Here is a 16,619-nt window from a genome sequence, read left to right as displayed (position 1 = left end):
CAAGAGCAGCCTGGACCTACCGAAGATTGCCGGTCTCACTGCACGCAATTTAAATAGACTCCTGATGTCTTTACAGCATGAATGATCTGCCGCTAGATTATCACCTGAGCTCTCGCTTGAAGTAAGAGGTGTAAATAGAAAATGTATGAATATTCACCTTTCTTCATAATCCTTCTACCACAGCAGACATACGACTTGTAGTCTGTCTTGTGTTCTGGAATAATGAACCGCAAGCAGGAGCTGCTATGGATCCTTGCACGTTGCTGAATGAATTTGCAGACTATTAAGATGAGAGGGAAAAGGAAATGGAGGTTGCAAAGATACGATTTCTGACTCCTTTTTGAGTCTTCCTCTGCCTTTCTTCTCCTCATTAACTCAAATACCTAAATGCCTAAATGGTATATATTACCTTATCGGCTGTGTAATATGTATGTAAACTGCCCAACAGGTGTAGCTGCTCAGCAATTCCTATCTTTACAGTGTCACTCCCTGAGCAACTCTTCATTCACTGTTGTTTTTTTTCGCAAACATTGCATTCTGCAATTATTTTTATTTTCAGGATGTTGCTATTCTTCCCACTAAATCATAGAATCACAGTATCAGTGGAGTTAGAAGGGACCTCTGAAGGCCATCTAGTCCAACACCCCTGCAGTGAACAGGGACAGTGTTCTGCTGTATGCAGATTCTGTCAGCTGCAGCAGGCCTCCTTCCTGAAAACTTATTTTGTATGCTTCTACAACAATGTATTTTGTGTAATTCTATTGCAATTATAACATCTTATCCACATTATCATGCTGATTTCTCTTAATATAAGTACTCAGTATGACATTCTAAAACAGAATGAGTTAAAGCTACTGCTGGTGATGGCCCGTACCTTAACATGTAAAATGTTGTGCAGGTGAAAAATGTCCAAATACAGATATTCTTTTTTTTTTTTTCTGCCTTAAGATCTGTGTTCTAGGGGTTTACTTACTGCTTCCTTCATTTCTTCTAACTATCTATCTGTCTTGGAGCTAAGGATTTGGAGTAAAGAGGTTGTGTTTATCTGGTCTGGAGTGACAGTACTCACAGCTCCTGAATTAATGGTTTGCCTCTGCTGCCTTGCTGAGAGGGAGTTGTTATCTTTCAGATGATTATTCCAAAGTACTGAGATTATGAAGTTGGAGCTGCTGTATGTCCTCAGGAATATACTACTTCTAGTTACTAGAGGCTTGGCTTTTCTGATGTATTGTTCTCTGCCACGTTTCATAGTAGGAATGTGAGGCAGCAACAGAGTCTATTTTGGAAGAGAACAAATAGGCATTCTGCTTCATTTTCATTGTGTATGTTTGTTTGTCGTTTTCCTTCTGTCTGTTTGATATGTTTGTGTTTTGTGTTATTTACAGGGCCATAGGATGAGGCGGCAGACTGGTGTTTGGGGAAGCTGGGGTGAATGGGGCAAGTGCAGTCGGAGCTGTGGTGGTGGAGTCAGTGTTCGGCAACGGCGCTGCTACTTCCAAAGGTAAGGTCTAACCTCATTTTTCTTTCTTTAAATGTAGGGAAAAGTCATCTGAGTCCACTTTGACACAATCCTTTGCTTTAATCTCATCACTGCACTTTTGAAAAAGACTGTCTTTAACATGTCTTTGCTTTGACTCCTTTGCTTGAATACAGTGATCTCTCTTTGAGATCTGAGGCTGTACTATGAGGTGACTGGTATGGCAGCACCTATTCAATCAGGTCTAGTGTGGGAGACCTGGGGGAGTTGGAGGAGAGGTCAGACCATTTGGTTGCTCTCTCAGGAGCCAGTGGCTATGCCAAGATTTTCTTGGGCTTATGATTTCCAGGAAGATAAATTGCTCCAGTGAATGGTGCAGGAGTGGAGTAGGCTTGAGCACTGTTAAAGCAGTCCCATCTCATTTGTAGCTGATTAGTTTAGTGATGACAATGACTAGAAGTGTACTTGTTGGGAATTATGAACCTGAGAGATCCTGTTGTATAAAAAGCAAGAAAAGGAAATAATAATAATAATAATAATAACCTTCAGCCTCAATAACATCAGAGGGGAAAGAAACCACCTCACCCTGATTTAAAGAGGATCATCTTTGAAGGCTGCCTGTCATGGTATACACTCATGTCTTGTTCCCTGCTTAGAATTTCTGGGGACTTGTCTCTCCATTTTAGAAGTGCTGAGATGTTAGATTTTTGTTGACTTTTCAGATCAATATACTTCATGGCTGTTATTCACCATAATTCTCAGCTGAAAACATTTGACTGGAACCATTGTTGCACACTCTTCATGGGCATCTTTAGCTCTCCCTAGGGATGGGCTTAGAGTGCATATAAATAGCACAGTAAGTTATATGCATACCTATTCTGAATTAGCCACTGCTGTCTTTTTTGGAATATGTGTCTGGGTCTGGTAAGGATATGTCAGCTATATGCTAGTGGACAAAGGACAAAAAGTTCTACTTCCATTACTTAGTGAAAACAGTGCTGAAGAGCTATCCTGTAATTGTTCTTGCTTCATGTTTCATTCATGACAGATTGCAGTCTGTAGCAGAAAATAGCACTAGAAAATACAAACTTGCATTAGTAAGAAAGAAGAAGTGCTTTTTCATTATTTTGCTGCTTCAGGAGACTGTGTAAATACTATATGCTGTATGTGAAGGTTATTGGGGATATCTACCATGAGATGATTTTTTTCCTGTGTTCAGACAGCTTAATGGGATTTTTTTGGTGTTTCAGGACAGAAAGTGCTTCCAGTTGCATTGGACCAACTCGAAGCTATCGCTCATGCAATATTCAGGTAGAGCACAGTGTTTGTACTCTGTTGGTTTTTTTTTGCTTTCTTGTTGCTCCTTTTCCCATTCATGTTCAGAAGTAATATGCTATTGTTAGATTCTCTTTCTCTGGCATTACTGATGAATGCTGTTCATCAATGGTATCTCTTCAAAAGAATATTGATCCCAGACAATAATTTATCCTAAGATTTTATGTGTGAGACAGAAGGGAAATTTTTAGCTGCACACTTAATTCTCCTCCTTTTCCTGATGGCCTGGTGAAAATGTTTTCTCCTCCAAACAGAGCTGTCCGGAAAGTTCCAGAGATTTCCGGGCAGAGCAGTGTGCAGAGTTTGATGGGACAGAATTTCAAGGAAAGAAATACAAGTGGCTTCCATATTATGGAGGTAACAATAAGTCTAGTAAAGTAGAGTTACTCTTCATCTCTGACTATCAACAATATGTTTTTATGTTATAGAATGTATTCTTACAGTAGATATTTCCCTAACTGGAGTGGCAAGGGGGTTTGTGGCATGGATATTATCTTCTTGTCAGCAGCAAAGCATTGCTGACATGAAGATGCTACATGGGCAAAGAGACATCTACCACAGCAGCAGTACATAATTGTCTCTTGTAACAGCTGTTCTTTCAGGAACATTGCTCAAGAAAGCTGGAACTCGCTGCAGTTGATCATAAAGTATTAAAGAAGCCGCAGCTCTGCTGTATTTTACTGTATTTGTGAAAGAATACTAGCAAGATGCATGAGAAATAAATGCATGAGAAATAAATGCATGTAACTAATAAGTCCTTTAGAAAACATGAGATATTTGCATGTGGCCCACACTTTCTTGAGAAACCGCTTCAGAAGGCAGATTTAGGAACAAGATATCCTCACTCTGTTCATTTCCAGTGACTTGCTGTCTGTTAAAATAACAGCTTTCTTGTGTTCTGTACCAACACTTATTCTTTTTCCAAAAAGCTTTGTATTCACTCTGTGGGGCGTAAGAAGAGTTCTACTAAGGAACAACCAAATATCCCATGGGCCAGCATGACCTCTCTAGCACTTGCCAATCAGAGTGTGTGAGGAAAAGGATACATACAGTGATGCTTTCCCAGGGTACTTTTCCATCATCCAGCAGTTTGTGACACAGAAATCTGCTCGATATCTGCCACTTAATATCAGTTCACTCCTCTTTCTGCTTCTGTAATCTAAAACCAGGACTCTGATGCATTAGCAAGCTATTAACCATGGTACACAGTATTTTTTTTTTCTCTCCTACCAGCACCCAATAAGTGTGAGTTAAACTGTATTCCGAAGGGAGAAAACTTCTACTACAGACACAAGGAAACTGTGATAGATGGAACTACTTGTGAACCTGGCAAGCGGGATATCTGTGTAGAAGGAGTTTGTCAAGTGAGTCATCCTGTTGCTTCCTTCCTCTGCCATTGTGTCTATTTGTCTTTCAGGTTATTCCCTTTCTTCTGCTTGGCCCTTTGTAATAATATCTGAAAAGTGGATTCATTCAGTTTCTGAGATGCTGAGGAGGATATCAACAGCTTTTATCTACCTGTCTCTGGAAGTGAAAGGGAAGAGGTCAGCTCTGTCCTTCTCTTGACAACAGCTTTCCTACCTTCTGATTTCCCACACTCCCTAGATTCAGGCTTTTTCATAAGTACAGTCCATCATTTAACCGTTTTGTCTTTCTTTCCCTTGTCATTATGGTTTATTCATATTGATGCCCCTGTGCCCTGACAGGCTGTTGGCTGTGATAACATACTAGAATCTACCAAGAAGGAGGACAAATGCCTACAGTGTGGAGGAGATAACAGCACCTGCTATGATGTGAAGGGTACTTTCGATGTGCCCAACCTCCCCAAAGGTACAGTTGATCTGTATAGTTCAGGCAGGTGATAAGGGGAAGGTTAAAACTAAACTAATGTGGCACTTCAGCATCACAAAACGTATTGATTGCCTTACTCAGGGAATCATTTTCTCAGTCTCAGAAGAGTCAAATGTACTTGAAATTCTCCTGGTGTCTCTCCCTGTTCAGTCTCTAACAGGTGCTATAAATGTACCATGTGAATATAGCTCTATACCATTTTCATAAGACTATCCCAATACACAGTGTCTTGAAAGCCATACTAGAATTTCTGCAAGGCTATAAATGGAACTGAATCTTCTGCCGTTAGCCAATTTTTAGTCATTTCAAGACAACTGTGCTGTGATCAAATCTTAGTCAAGACCCAATTTGCCAGTTACTGAAATCCTAAGTTTTAGAACATTAAAAAAATGACTTTGCACTAATCCATGTGCTTACTTTTCTGAGGTGTAATTGAAACTGTATGCCCGTGGATTGATATCTTGAGATTGATATCTTGAGTTTTTGGTGAAGCTATTCAGAATACAGATAAAGTGACAACTGAAATGTGTTGAGCCACCGTCATAAAGCTCATCCAGTTGTTCAGATACAAATGAAATTGGAAGAATCATTGAAGCACAAATGTGGCTGTGTACTATTAACAGATAAATATTGAGTAATCCCCTTAATTTTTCTTCAGGGTACAATCAAATGTTCATCATCCCTGTGGGAGCCACCAGCATCCAAATCAAGGAGGTTATGCCAAGCAGGAACTTTATGGGTAAGACTGATATTGGAACATGTGTTTCAGTCTGTTTGGACTCCAGCCATTGCATTAAAATTTGGTTTTCAGTACACTAGGATTTGCAAGGTTTGCCTTGATAGTTTGATCTGGCAGAGGGGAAAACTGAAAATCAGGTCTGAATACTGAGTATCTTTGAAGTGTAATGATGCTCAACTCTGGGCTTCAGATTTACCTCATTTTCAATGAAGAAGATAAAGTCAGTACTGGAATAAGCTGGAGGAATTTGACTGTGCAGCATATAACTGCTTTCTCTGCAGCAAAACTGGCAAGAACTGTCTGAATATACAGCAGCTTCTGGCAAGGAAATGCTAGGCTGGTCCAGCATTTTTGGTGGATAATGTTCCCCTTTATTTGCCCCGCCTGTGATGCAGAATTTAGTGAAAATGGGAGCATCCCTGTTGAATTCTACTGTTCATTTTTGTATGTGAATTTTTGCAATGGTGATAGGTGCTGCCATATTAGATTGTCTCTCCACTTAAGAGGATTGCAATAGTAATGCAAAGAGGTGGTGCTCAAATTATGATGTTGAGAGCTGTGTGGGCTGCCAGTACCTTGAAAGTCTAGAACAGGAACTGTCTAGCAGTAGCTAGAACCAGATTTCAAGTCATAAATGTTAATTTATTGCCTTTTCTTCTCTGGCATGTGGGTTTATCCAGCTGTCAAGAATGTGCAAGGGGATTATTATCTGAATGGGCATTGGACAATTGACTTCAGCCGAACGCTACATATAGCTAGCACAGTTATGCACTATGATCGTGGCTCAGAAGGTGATCTTGCCCCAGAGCTCCTCCATGCCAGGGGTCCCACCACAGAGCCCTTGGTCATTGAGGTAAGTGGCTGTGCTTGCCCCCACTGATACTGTCTTGTTTTGCATAGCAGTCCTCACGTAGTGCAGTGGGAGTACGTTGGTGAAGTTGAGACGGGAAATACTCTTGAAGGATAACTGGGCCTGCAGGAATCTTACAAAGCTCTAGGCCCTTAATCTAGACCATGGTGTTTTGCTTGCAGAAAACACAGTGTTATGCTGGTGTTCTAAGGCCCAAAAAGGAGCAAAGCAAGGCCTGATGTATTCCTCTGAGCTCTAACTTTCAGATGAGTTTGCACAGAATGGGTTTGGTGCAGGGACAGGCTCTAGGGTACTGCATATTATAGTGTACCGTAGGCCATGTCAGGGTATTACTGTAACAGACCAGGTAGATCTTCTGCCTATGAGAGAGATGGATACACCCTTTTCTGAAAAATAATGCTCCCTAGATAATCAGAGAAAGCAAGCAGAAAACACAGCCCAGAGAAAAAGACTTCTTTGAACTGGAGGGACCAAATCAGCTCAAACCCTCAGACACAGTGGGAAATGCTGTGAAGGGAAGAAGCGCTGCTGCTATTTTCATGACTTTATCCCATGCTTTCATAGCTCATCAGTCAGGAGCCAAACCCAGGAGTACAATATGAATACTACCTGCCTACACACAGACAGTCCACAGGTTACAGCTGGAGCTACAGTTCCTGGAGTGAGTGCAGCTCTGAGTGTGGAGGAGGTAAGGGGGCAGGACCTGGTCTCTGGCAACGTGGTTCAAGGTTTATATCCACACCATGAAGACGCAGCGTGCTGCCCTCTGCAGCTGCTTCTCAGCAGTCTCCTGCTGGAAGACAACACAGATATCTGCTGGTGGTGGTTAAGGTTTTCTCAAGAGAGAGTCGCATAGAATCACAAGAGGATTGTGCTCCTTGCATTGTCCTGTCTAATTTTACATGTCTTAATCCTCAGACTTGTTACTTGGATCTTGGATCATAGGGATGTGTGTTTTATCTTGTCCTACCTCAGTTCTTAATGTCCTCTGCAGGCCTTTTCAAACTCTTGAAACCACTTTCCAAGCTGACTTGGTCTACAAAACTGGGTTGTATCACACCTCTGTACCTCTACTGTCACCTGTAAGATTCCATTTCTCTGAACAGGAATATTGTCAGATACCATGGGGTGTCACCACATGTTCAGTTTGCATCAACAAAACTATTGATTTTAAACTAAAAAACAACCACCAAAAAATGCCCCAGCAGTCAAACCAGAAACCTCCATCTGACTATGGAGTTTCTGTGTGCCTCTTCTTGTCTTGCTGATGGTAGCTCTTGCCATACTGTGGCTGTGGGAGCTGATATTCTAAACCAGTAAGAAACGTAAAGATTTACAACATCTAGTCTTCAAAAGACTGACCTTCTAGGTCTAACAGCACACACCAAGCAGGGTTCCTTCGTGAGCAACATATGCATATGACATCTCCCTTGTGACTCTTAACCCACTCAAACAAAAGGGAAAGGTCCCTCACCTATACAGAATTATTCTGTCTTTTTTATTTCCTGTGAACTTGTATACTGTGAGTAGGCGTCATTCATACACGTGGTGACAGACCAAGAGCTGCACCTGACTCTTCCAGGTTGGTAAGTTTGCAGGTGTGGATTCAGTGCTGCTTTAGAATCTTGTCTTAGCAATGCCACTGCATTTCAAACACTGGTACATTTTCCTGGGTGCCCTACATTGATCAGTATACTTTCTTGTTTGACCTTCAGGCTTCCAATCCCGTTTGGTGTTTTGTACCATAGACAATGAGATTTATCCAGACTATATGTGCAGTAACAAACCACGACCAGACAGTAACCGGACATGTGGCCATCAGGCTTGTCCCCAAACAAAAAGGTAAGATTTCCTTTCCACTTCTGAGCTCTGTCTTCCTCCTGAGGTGCTTTTGGAGCCAGGAAAATGGTGCTTGGTACTTTCCAAGGAAATGTTTCACTTCTTAGAGAAAGCCCAAATCAAAGTTGGGGATGATAACTATATGTCAAGTGTTCTTATGTGCACAAGAAATGGTCTTGATAGGTCCTATGTTCATTTTCATAGACCAGTTATATTTTCTTTCTAGCATAATTGTGAAAGATAGTCTTCTAGCCTGTAGGTAGGAAAGGCAGAATCTGTGAAAGAAGGTAAGGAATAGAATCTGTGGTTTCTGTTCTCTTCAAATGGAGCCTGCCAAAAAAGAGAAGTAGGTCTGAGATGGTCTAATTTTGTCATTTCTGCATTCTCAGTGTCCTTGTTCTTTGAAATAGATGAATCCTGGAATCTTCTCCTTTTCTATTATTTTCAGACCCATTTAATCAACCATTTCCCCCTTGTCCCTTGATTACATAGCCTTGATTACAATTTAAGCAATTGGCTTAAATTGGCTCTTAAAAGCATCCAGAGCTGTGACCAGAGCCTTAACTGCATATCTCATTGTGCATCTGGTTGTTATAGTGGAGACTTGCTGTAGGCCAGGGAGTACCTGGAAAACTGGAAACATTTCTGAATTCGTATTAGCCCATAGCTACATGCTTTAAGTTGTTTAAATTCTTTGTTCTGTGTGTAAAGGACTTCTTACATCTCTCCGCCACAAGCCTGGAGCCACGGTGGAGCACGGAGCTCTCAGATGAAGAGGTAACACTGAGGAGACAACGGGAAGGCAGCTGCTATCTTCTGCTTTCCACCTAGTTGCCCACTAGAGTGTGTGGGGACTTGGAGTCTTTCCTTTGGCACTGGTGGTAGCAGTGGGCCATGCTTTGCTTTTGATTCTTGCTGATGAAAATGATGGTGGAGGGTGCTGGCTGGCAGCTTTGCTTAGGCGGTTTTGAGTGCTGCTTGTAACTTGACTGGTATGGAGTTGAGGAAGAGACAGATTCTTCATAGCTTTTGGCTTGATAATTGTTTGTTTTAGGCTAAAGTGGTGGAGGTGTGTTTTTTAAGATTTTTTGTTTGGTTAATCAAGATAAAAAAACAGGAAAAAAGAATGTGATGGGCTAGGTCTGTTGAGTCATTGACCAGGACTGGACTCCAGAGTGCCATAGCAAAAACCTCAAAGTTCCTCAAAAGCTCTTTCTTTGGCCTGGGTCCTGTATCAGGCAGAAAATTGCTTACATACTGTGGTGAGCACAAGGCTGTCACAGATACAGTACTTAGAATGTCCACTGAGGTGTTAGAAGTAAAATAGAATAAAAGCGAAACAAGTGTTCCCAGCAAACTGCTAATAGCATAGGACTTGCCTCTGAATGGTCCCATCGTTACGATTGATCTTTCCATACAAAGGACATGAAACAAGTGTCAGAGATGTCTTGACTGCAGTTGACGGAATCTGTAATTGAGTCCATCCAGTTGATGAAATCTTTCTAAAACTGCACGCTTTCTTCACAGGAAGCAAAACACTCTTGTTTTCATACCCTCTGGAACTTCTGTAAAAGCTCGATCAATTAATTTGTTTTGAGCTCAGTAGCCACACTGCTCTAAGTGGCTTCTGTTTGCTGTAATTGTTCACTTTCCAAAGGAAATATCTTATTCTGTGGAAAATGGTATTCAGTTCTAGGCTATCTGCTTCTTTAATAGCAGAAAAAAAGTATCTTAAGGAGATGAACATGTCTTCTCTTGGCTGAGTCTGCTGTGGAGTTTTTGATGGGATATGAATGTGAATTGGCTGGCTGAAAGTTAGTTACAAGGGCGGACCAGGGGGAGCAACTGGAAAGGTAGGGGAGAAAACATGAACTGTCTTTACTCTCTGGCTGGGGCTTAGGTGTCTGAAAGAGGGAGATAGTAGATCACCGTGATACACCCCCTGTATCACCAGTGCCTTTTAACTGCTTCCACTCCACTGCTGGAGTCTGAAATCCCTGAAGTCAGGCCATGCAAGCTGTGCTTCCAACTGTGTGGGTAGCACCGAGACACAGGAATGGACAAGGGAGGGATTCTACCATCCACTGTGACTGTTTTCTGCACGTTTGCACTTCTGCTAGCAAGGATGTAACATTTCCGTGACAGCTTCAGCAACCAAATTCAGAATCTGTTTGAAGTTTTTTTTTTTTACTTTTGCTATGTGCTTCTGTTAGATAATCTAGCCAATGAGAGGAGTAAGCCATCTTTTCTGTTGGTTTGTCAATTAAAAGTTTGTAAGTGCTTCTGGAGAGTTGAGCGTAGTTTGCAGGCAGATTGAGATCTCAGTTTGGTGATGTCTTCTGCTTTGGACGGTGGCTGGAGCATGATGGATTGTGAGCTACTTTTCTTGGATTGTTGGGGTTTTTTTGTTGTTTGTTTTTAATTATTATTATTATTTTATTATTATTATTTTTTCTTCCTCTTTAGTGTTCCATTCCAGGCATAATATTTTTGCAGGTGTTAGGAAACCAAAAGCCATGGAAATGAAACTTCCCCTTAGGGAAAGCTCTGCATTTCCAGAGTAATAAGTGTTTTGTAGCTGGGCATTTGCCTTTGGAGTGGGACTCATGCTTTGCACAGCCAATCAAGGTGGGCAGTGCTTGGTGAAATAGCAACTTGTCTCTGACTCTGTTCTGCAAAGAAGACATTTTCCTTGTCTGACTGCAACACGGACACGGCACTGACTTCTGTGCCATTTAGTTGGGCCATTATTTGTTTGCTTGATTCTGTGACCTGCAGGTGGAAAACAGGGGAGTGGGGACCCTGCTCAGCTACCTGCGGTGGAGGCACCCAGACTCGCTCTGTTTACTGTGTAGCATTTGATGGTCAGAACTCCCAGGGTGTTGTGGACAACGCTGAGTGTATGGCCTTTGCACAGCAGCCTCACAGCAGTCAGCCCTGCAACAGGAGACAGTGTGCAACCTGGAGCACAGGGCCCTGGTCAGAGGTGAGTTTGTGTGAGAAGCAACTGCCACATGGCATTCACTAAAGGAGGGTCTGCCAGAGCTTGAGGGTGAAAAGCCAGGCACCTTCTCTGAGACTGTACAAGGTGGATGTCCATGGCAAGGTGCAGACTGTCCCTGCAGTCCTCCAAAGTTCTCCAAATAGCATCTATGCCTTTTGATAATTTTTTTCCTGTTCCTTTCACCACATGCTCTCTCCCCTGTATTTTCATCAGATCTACCAGATCTTGCCAGTGTTTGTTTCTGAGCCAGGCCTGGTGAAGGGCAGGCTAAGAGCTGCTGTGCTGCAGCTGTTCTTGTGCAGTAACATTTCCCCTCTGTAAAACAGGAGCTCATGGTTCCCACTTGTGCTGCTTATTTCCATGCGTATTGCTGGCCCAGCATTACTAGCCCCTGAATGGCAGTACTAAATCACAACAGTCAGTAAGGAAGATGCTATTAAACTGCTGGTGACCTGCTGTTTACTGTAGGCTGTGTATCAGTGCAAGGCTTCTCTGGACAGCTGCAGCGTGCATTTATCCTCCAAACTACATGTACTCAGCACTACCAGCCAGGCATTTAGAAGACATCTTATGTTCATAAGTCATAGAAAGCAAAGATAGTAAATATCATTGAATTGCATCTACTCAGTCCCTAAAACATGAGTGAATTTTTTTTTTGAAAGAAGTGTGTTGCATTCTTGCAACATTCGATTTACAGTCTTGTGGTATTTCTTTGTCAAGTGATGCAGCAGCAGCATGAAATGCGACTTTGAGGCATGATAAGCAGGACTGTAACGTTTTTTTGTTGTTGTTTTTATACTCTCATGAGATGTAGGGTGTGAATACTGAGGTGAATTCAGGGTTGTGGAATGAGAGCACTATTTAGGAAAGGCACAAAGCACTAAGTGACCTGTTCTTGCAAATTGATTCCTAAATGATTCATTCTGGGGTTACAAAAAAAATGACTTCACCTATGTGTTACTGGAGACAAAAGGTCACTCTGGTAAATAAGTAGCACTCTACTGGGAAGCTCAAAGTAGTTCAGACAGCTCTCAGGTAATTTCCTGTGTAGTTGACTTTGACAATTCCTGGAGAACTGAGCTAGATTCCAGACAAAACCACTGTGAATTTAACAGAGGATTGCAAAAGGGCATTTACATGCATAGGAAGATGATGTCTCACAGCTTGACACCATAAAGTAGAGCATGAGGTCTTCAGGAAAAAGACATGAGAAATGCAAGAACCTTGTCTTTTTATCTTCCCCTGAATTCTTTACCTTGAGCTGGCTTAGGCAGGGGGTTGGACTCGATGATCTCTGGAGGTCCCTTCCAACCCCTGCAATTCTGTGATTCTGTGTGATTCTGTGAACATTAGTTTGCAGGTATCTCCTGCCATCTACAAACATCATGTTTTGAATATATTCTGTTGTACTGGTATTTTTTTCCAAAGTCATTCATTCTTCTTGTCTTTTTTGATAGAGAGCAGGAGAAGTTACGTAACTAAGCTAAAATCATCCAGTGAGTTCCCAGATCCTATCCAACATGCCATATTGTCTCTTTTACAGCACGGACAACCATTCTGCTCATTCCCATCCAAGAATATGGTTTTTAATGCTGGTTGCTTGTTTGAGACATTCTTAAAGTGGTACTCTGCCCTGTTGCTGGGGACCACAGCCTGGAAATGCAAGTGTAAATTAGATGCTTCCTTTTCACTGTTGTGCTCTGTTCCACAGTGCTCAGCCAGCTGTGGGGAAGGTGTCCAGACCCGGACTGTCACCTGCAGAACGCAGCGGGGCTCTCAAGCTCAGGACTTTGCTTGTTTAATGGAACCAAAGCCACCAGCCACCCAGCCCTGCCTTAAGGAGAACTGCATCCAAGAAGTCGGCTGGCACGTTGGAGACTGGGGCCTGGTAAGCATCATGCTTTCATGCATCGGAAATAATTGATTATATTGCTGTGTTCCTTGCAAACAAGGTTTAATCAGTGCAGCCTGGAATTGGCTGAATTGGAAAGCATGTACTTCATTACCAATCCCTTGGCTCACAGTTGCATTGTAACTGGCACTAGTAATGCTCCAGTTAATCTGTTGCCTGCTTTGTTTGCAGCTGCTATAAAAATAAATCCTTCTTGGAGAGGGAGACTATAGTTTCAGTGACAGTGGCAAAATGCAGCCAATAAACTGAAATGATCCACTCCTGCTGCTTATTCTCATTTATTTGCTCCATTACTGTGAATAGCAAAACAGCTCATGGGCTGAATATGGCTTAGAGCTTCAGGCTTCAGGACTGGTCATCATGTTTGGTGAAATGATTTAAACTGTTTTTGTAATTGTTCAGATAGACTGTCTTTAGCTGAATTAATCTTGTCTCCCTTGTGGAGGGAGACAGGCTGTTTTCAGCCTGGGAAACATACCCGGGGGAGGAGATGGGGGAGATCCAATCTACCATGTGATTTCCAAGCACACTTGTTTCCCTTCCATGCTAGTGAGACCAGCTTGTTCTGAGTTAAAACACGTTACATCTGATTCTTTGTGTGGTGTAGCTGAGTTTTAATAACAGCTAAGAAAGCTGCATACCTTAATCTGATCTTTCCTGGCCTCAGGCTTTCCAGTATCAGAGAGCTCCTACTTGTATCTGAATAAAAGAAAAGAATACTCTCCCAGTGTCTGAAAACTTTCTGTGAACAGGTTGGTTCTCATCTTCTCCACTGCCCTCTCTGCCCAGAGTTGCTGCTCGTTGCTTCCTTTTCACTCACAGCTTCCAGTGAAAGGAAATCCAGTTAGCTGCTTACAAGAAAGCTATCCATTTGTTTCCTGTTGTAAAGTGCTGCCTGTTGTTTTTTGAATTCAGAGTTCAAAACTGACCCTTTAACAACTGGTGGATCCCTGTAGTGCTAAGGTGCCTTCAGGTCAGTCTGGAACAGTTCACTCCTGCTGATTATTCCAGCTCCTTGCCACACCACTGTCCTTGGCAAAGCAGCAAGTCTAGATGTTAGAAAGTAAGCATATCTTGGAGCTTAATGGTTCAGGGCTGGATGCAACATTTGGCAAAATGATTAAGAGTACCTCTGTTCAGATGAATCCAGCTGGGCTGTTGTTTGCCTTATCTTGGTGGAGGAAGCTGTGCTTGGCCTGCAGCTAATCACAGCTGTTCCATACTCTTGGTCTGTGGTTGTTTCTGCATTCTGACTCTGGTTCCTGCTCACTTCCCTTGTCTCTGTACTCAAGTGTTCAAAGAGCTGCAGTTCAGGCATCCGGACACGCCAAGTTATCTGTGCTGATGGTGACTCCAAATTCTACAGTGCTGATATATGCAAAGCCATCCAACCACAGAAGCCAGCCACCCTGGATAGCTGCAACGTGCAGCCTTGCTACCTGCCGCAGCGTGAGTTGATTTGATAGACACCCAACTTTTCCTAAGTTGCTTCTTGCCAAGACTCTGCAAAAGCTTGTGCGCTCAGCTCCCTGCTTACCTGTCTCCATCCTGTGCTTTTGCACCTACAACCACAGCATCTTCAGAGTCCCAGTACCTGTGCTGTTTGAAACACATGTAATGGGCTTGGGAGCAATATTGGTGTTTCTATTCTGAATTCAGTATTTTGCCTTGACTCTGTCCCAGTTTGTATTGCAGACTGATCATGAATCACAGAGCTAAGGACTAACACCCTGGACAGACTTAGTAGTTAGAAACTGTAGCCAGCTCTCATCCCCTTGTGGACCAGCTGTAAACTGTTTGGAGATTTTACTTGCTGTCTGTAGTTAGTCTTTGTCATAGCTGAAATGGTGAATTCTGGCTGCCTACCCACTGCAGGTAGCTGTCCTGACAATCCAATTGAATCCAATTGCTGATCACCAGCTTTTCCAGGAGAAGAAGCACATTTTTGTCAACCTTAGTCTCCTGTTACTTTTCTGATGCATTTGCAATTATTTGAATATAGTTGGACTAGCTGCACTTATTTTGTGTATGTCTCTCTTTGCAGAGGTCCCCAGTATGCAGGACACTATGGGATATGATATCAGTCGACAGTCGTTGCTGACGCGTTACAACCCAAACAGCCCTCCCACAGGTTCAGAATTTTGTTTGCTTGGGTTTGGTGATGGTGGGCTTGAAACAGGGTATGGGAGGGAGAAGGATCCTTCTTTTCTCCCTTTCTCTTGTTCTTTTCATGGACTTCCAGAATTCTTGGAGTCAGGGATAAATTATAGGTTCTTTACACCAATAGAGAACTACCTGTGAGTTCATGCATGTAGCAGGCTGTAAAGACATCCCCGGTTCTGACGTATGATATCATGAGTATGATATATGTCATGAGATATCATATGAGCATGATATAAGTGCTGGCTGAGAAAAATGCTGCCTAAAGGGGATTAGAAAAAAAGGTTCATGTGTCCTACTACAAGGGGATAAAAGCAATGTGACAGATGATTTCTTATGGGTCAGCAGGGTGAATGGTTAGGGCAATGAACAGAAGAGGCTCAGAGCAACCAAATTCAGAAGAAAGAGCCAGAAGGCACATATTCAGGTGAAACCTTGATACAGAAAAGCTTGCCTTGTAGCTTTGAGCAGGTATAAAATAGCAGATGCTCACCTGCATGCTGTAAGGAGTTATCTCCACAGATTCTGGTGATGGAAGGTTGCTCCCTGGGAGCTCCACAGTTCACAGCAGCTCTAGGAATCACCACATCAATTCCACTGAGGACCATGGCATCAACTTGTTGCCTGTTCGCTGGGAATCCCAGTCACGATCATCAAATTATCATCAGCTCAACATCACTCAGCACCCCACTGCAGGAACCAGATCTCAGAACTGTTATCAGACCCCACATGGCTGCTGTCCAGATGGACACACTCCAGCTTCAGGCTCTTTGGGGAGAGGTTGTTCCTTCAACACCTGTCACCAAAACAGGTAGCTGTGAGTAGATGGGCCTGAGCAGGGAGGCACTGCATTTCCTGGAGGCTTACTGGAATTTACAGTCTGTGTCTGTTGAACCAAGCAGGTCAGATATTGCTGCAGCCTTTCTGCCTTCTGCCTGTAGGTATGGATGCTGTCCTGATGGAGTATCAGCTGCCCAAGGTCCAAACAACGTGGGATGCCCACAGCATGACAGTGATGTTCATATGAGAAGAAATCAGCCTGCTGCAGCTGTTCCAACAGTAAGCACAAAAACCCTTTGGGTTTTAGCTGCCCATCACGTGTGAAGATTCAATTTTGACCCGATGACTCAGATGATATGTTTCTATTATACTTCATCTGTCCCAGTAATACTCCATGTATGGCATGAGGCCCCTTGGCGTACTTCATTCCTGTTCAGTCTTGGGCATCTGCTTGTGATCCTCTGTAAGCAGGGGACAGAGGGAGTGGTTGGGAATTGTCTGAGAAGGAGAGAAGCATCCTGTGTAGAACTGGTTGAATAATCCTGAGTAATGAAATTTCTGTCTGTTAGAAACTTGCCATCCGATTTCTGGGAGAAAAAAAAATACAGAAAAATATTGCCACTAACAATTGTCCTTGTTTATCATCTCTGC

At 42.7% G+C, this 16,619-nt stretch overlaps 1 protein-coding gene across 6 annotated transcripts in view; it reads left to right on the top strand.

Moving 5' to 3' along the window:
* The window catches only part of PAPLN (papilin, proteoglycan like sulfated glycoprotein), a 47,937-nt gene that overhangs the window by 19,448 nt on the left and 11,870 nt on the right, over window positions 1-16,619 (top strand). For all 6 annotated transcript variants that reach the window (XM_042893685.1, XM_042893560.1, XM_042893354.1 and 3 more), the window contains exons 3-18: window positions 1,386-1,501; window positions 2,728-2,788; window positions 3,067-3,169; window positions 4,046-4,176; window positions 4,519-4,642; window positions 5,322-5,402; window positions 6,083-6,255; window positions 6,838-6,961; window positions 7,989-8,115; window positions 8,824-8,889; window positions 10,891-11,098; window positions 12,828-13,004; window positions 14,321-14,477; window positions 15,073-15,159; window positions 15,711-15,999; window positions 16,130-16,247. In XM_042893685.1, coding sequence (XP_042749619.1) covers window positions 1,386-1,501; window positions 2,728-2,788; window positions 3,067-3,169; window positions 4,046-4,176; window positions 4,519-4,642; window positions 5,322-5,402; window positions 6,083-6,255; window positions 6,838-6,961; window positions 7,989-8,115; window positions 8,824-8,889; window positions 10,891-11,098; window positions 12,828-13,004; window positions 14,321-14,477; window positions 15,073-15,159; window positions 15,711-15,999; window positions 16,130-16,247 — 2,142 coding nt within the window. The remainder of the gene's footprint in view (window positions 1-1,385; window positions 1,502-2,727; window positions 2,789-3,066; window positions 3,170-4,045; window positions 4,177-4,518; window positions 4,643-5,321; window positions 5,403-6,082; window positions 6,256-6,837; window positions 6,962-7,988; window positions 8,116-8,823; window positions 8,890-10,890; window positions 11,099-12,827; window positions 13,005-14,320; window positions 14,478-15,072; window positions 15,160-15,710; window positions 16,000-16,129; window positions 16,248-16,619) is intronic.

Source organism: Lagopus leucura, unplaced genomic scaffold (assembly GCF_019238085.1).
Source record: "Lagopus leucura isolate 7727_CA_CO unplaced genomic scaffold, USGS_WTPT01 Super-Scaffold_1, whole genome shotgun sequence".
Classification (NCBI taxonomy): domain Eukaryota; kingdom Metazoa; phylum Chordata; class Aves; order Galliformes; family Phasianidae; genus Lagopus; species Lagopus leucura.
Note: the sequence above shows the minus strand (reverse complement) of the source record. Positions and strands in the feature narration are given on the sequence as shown.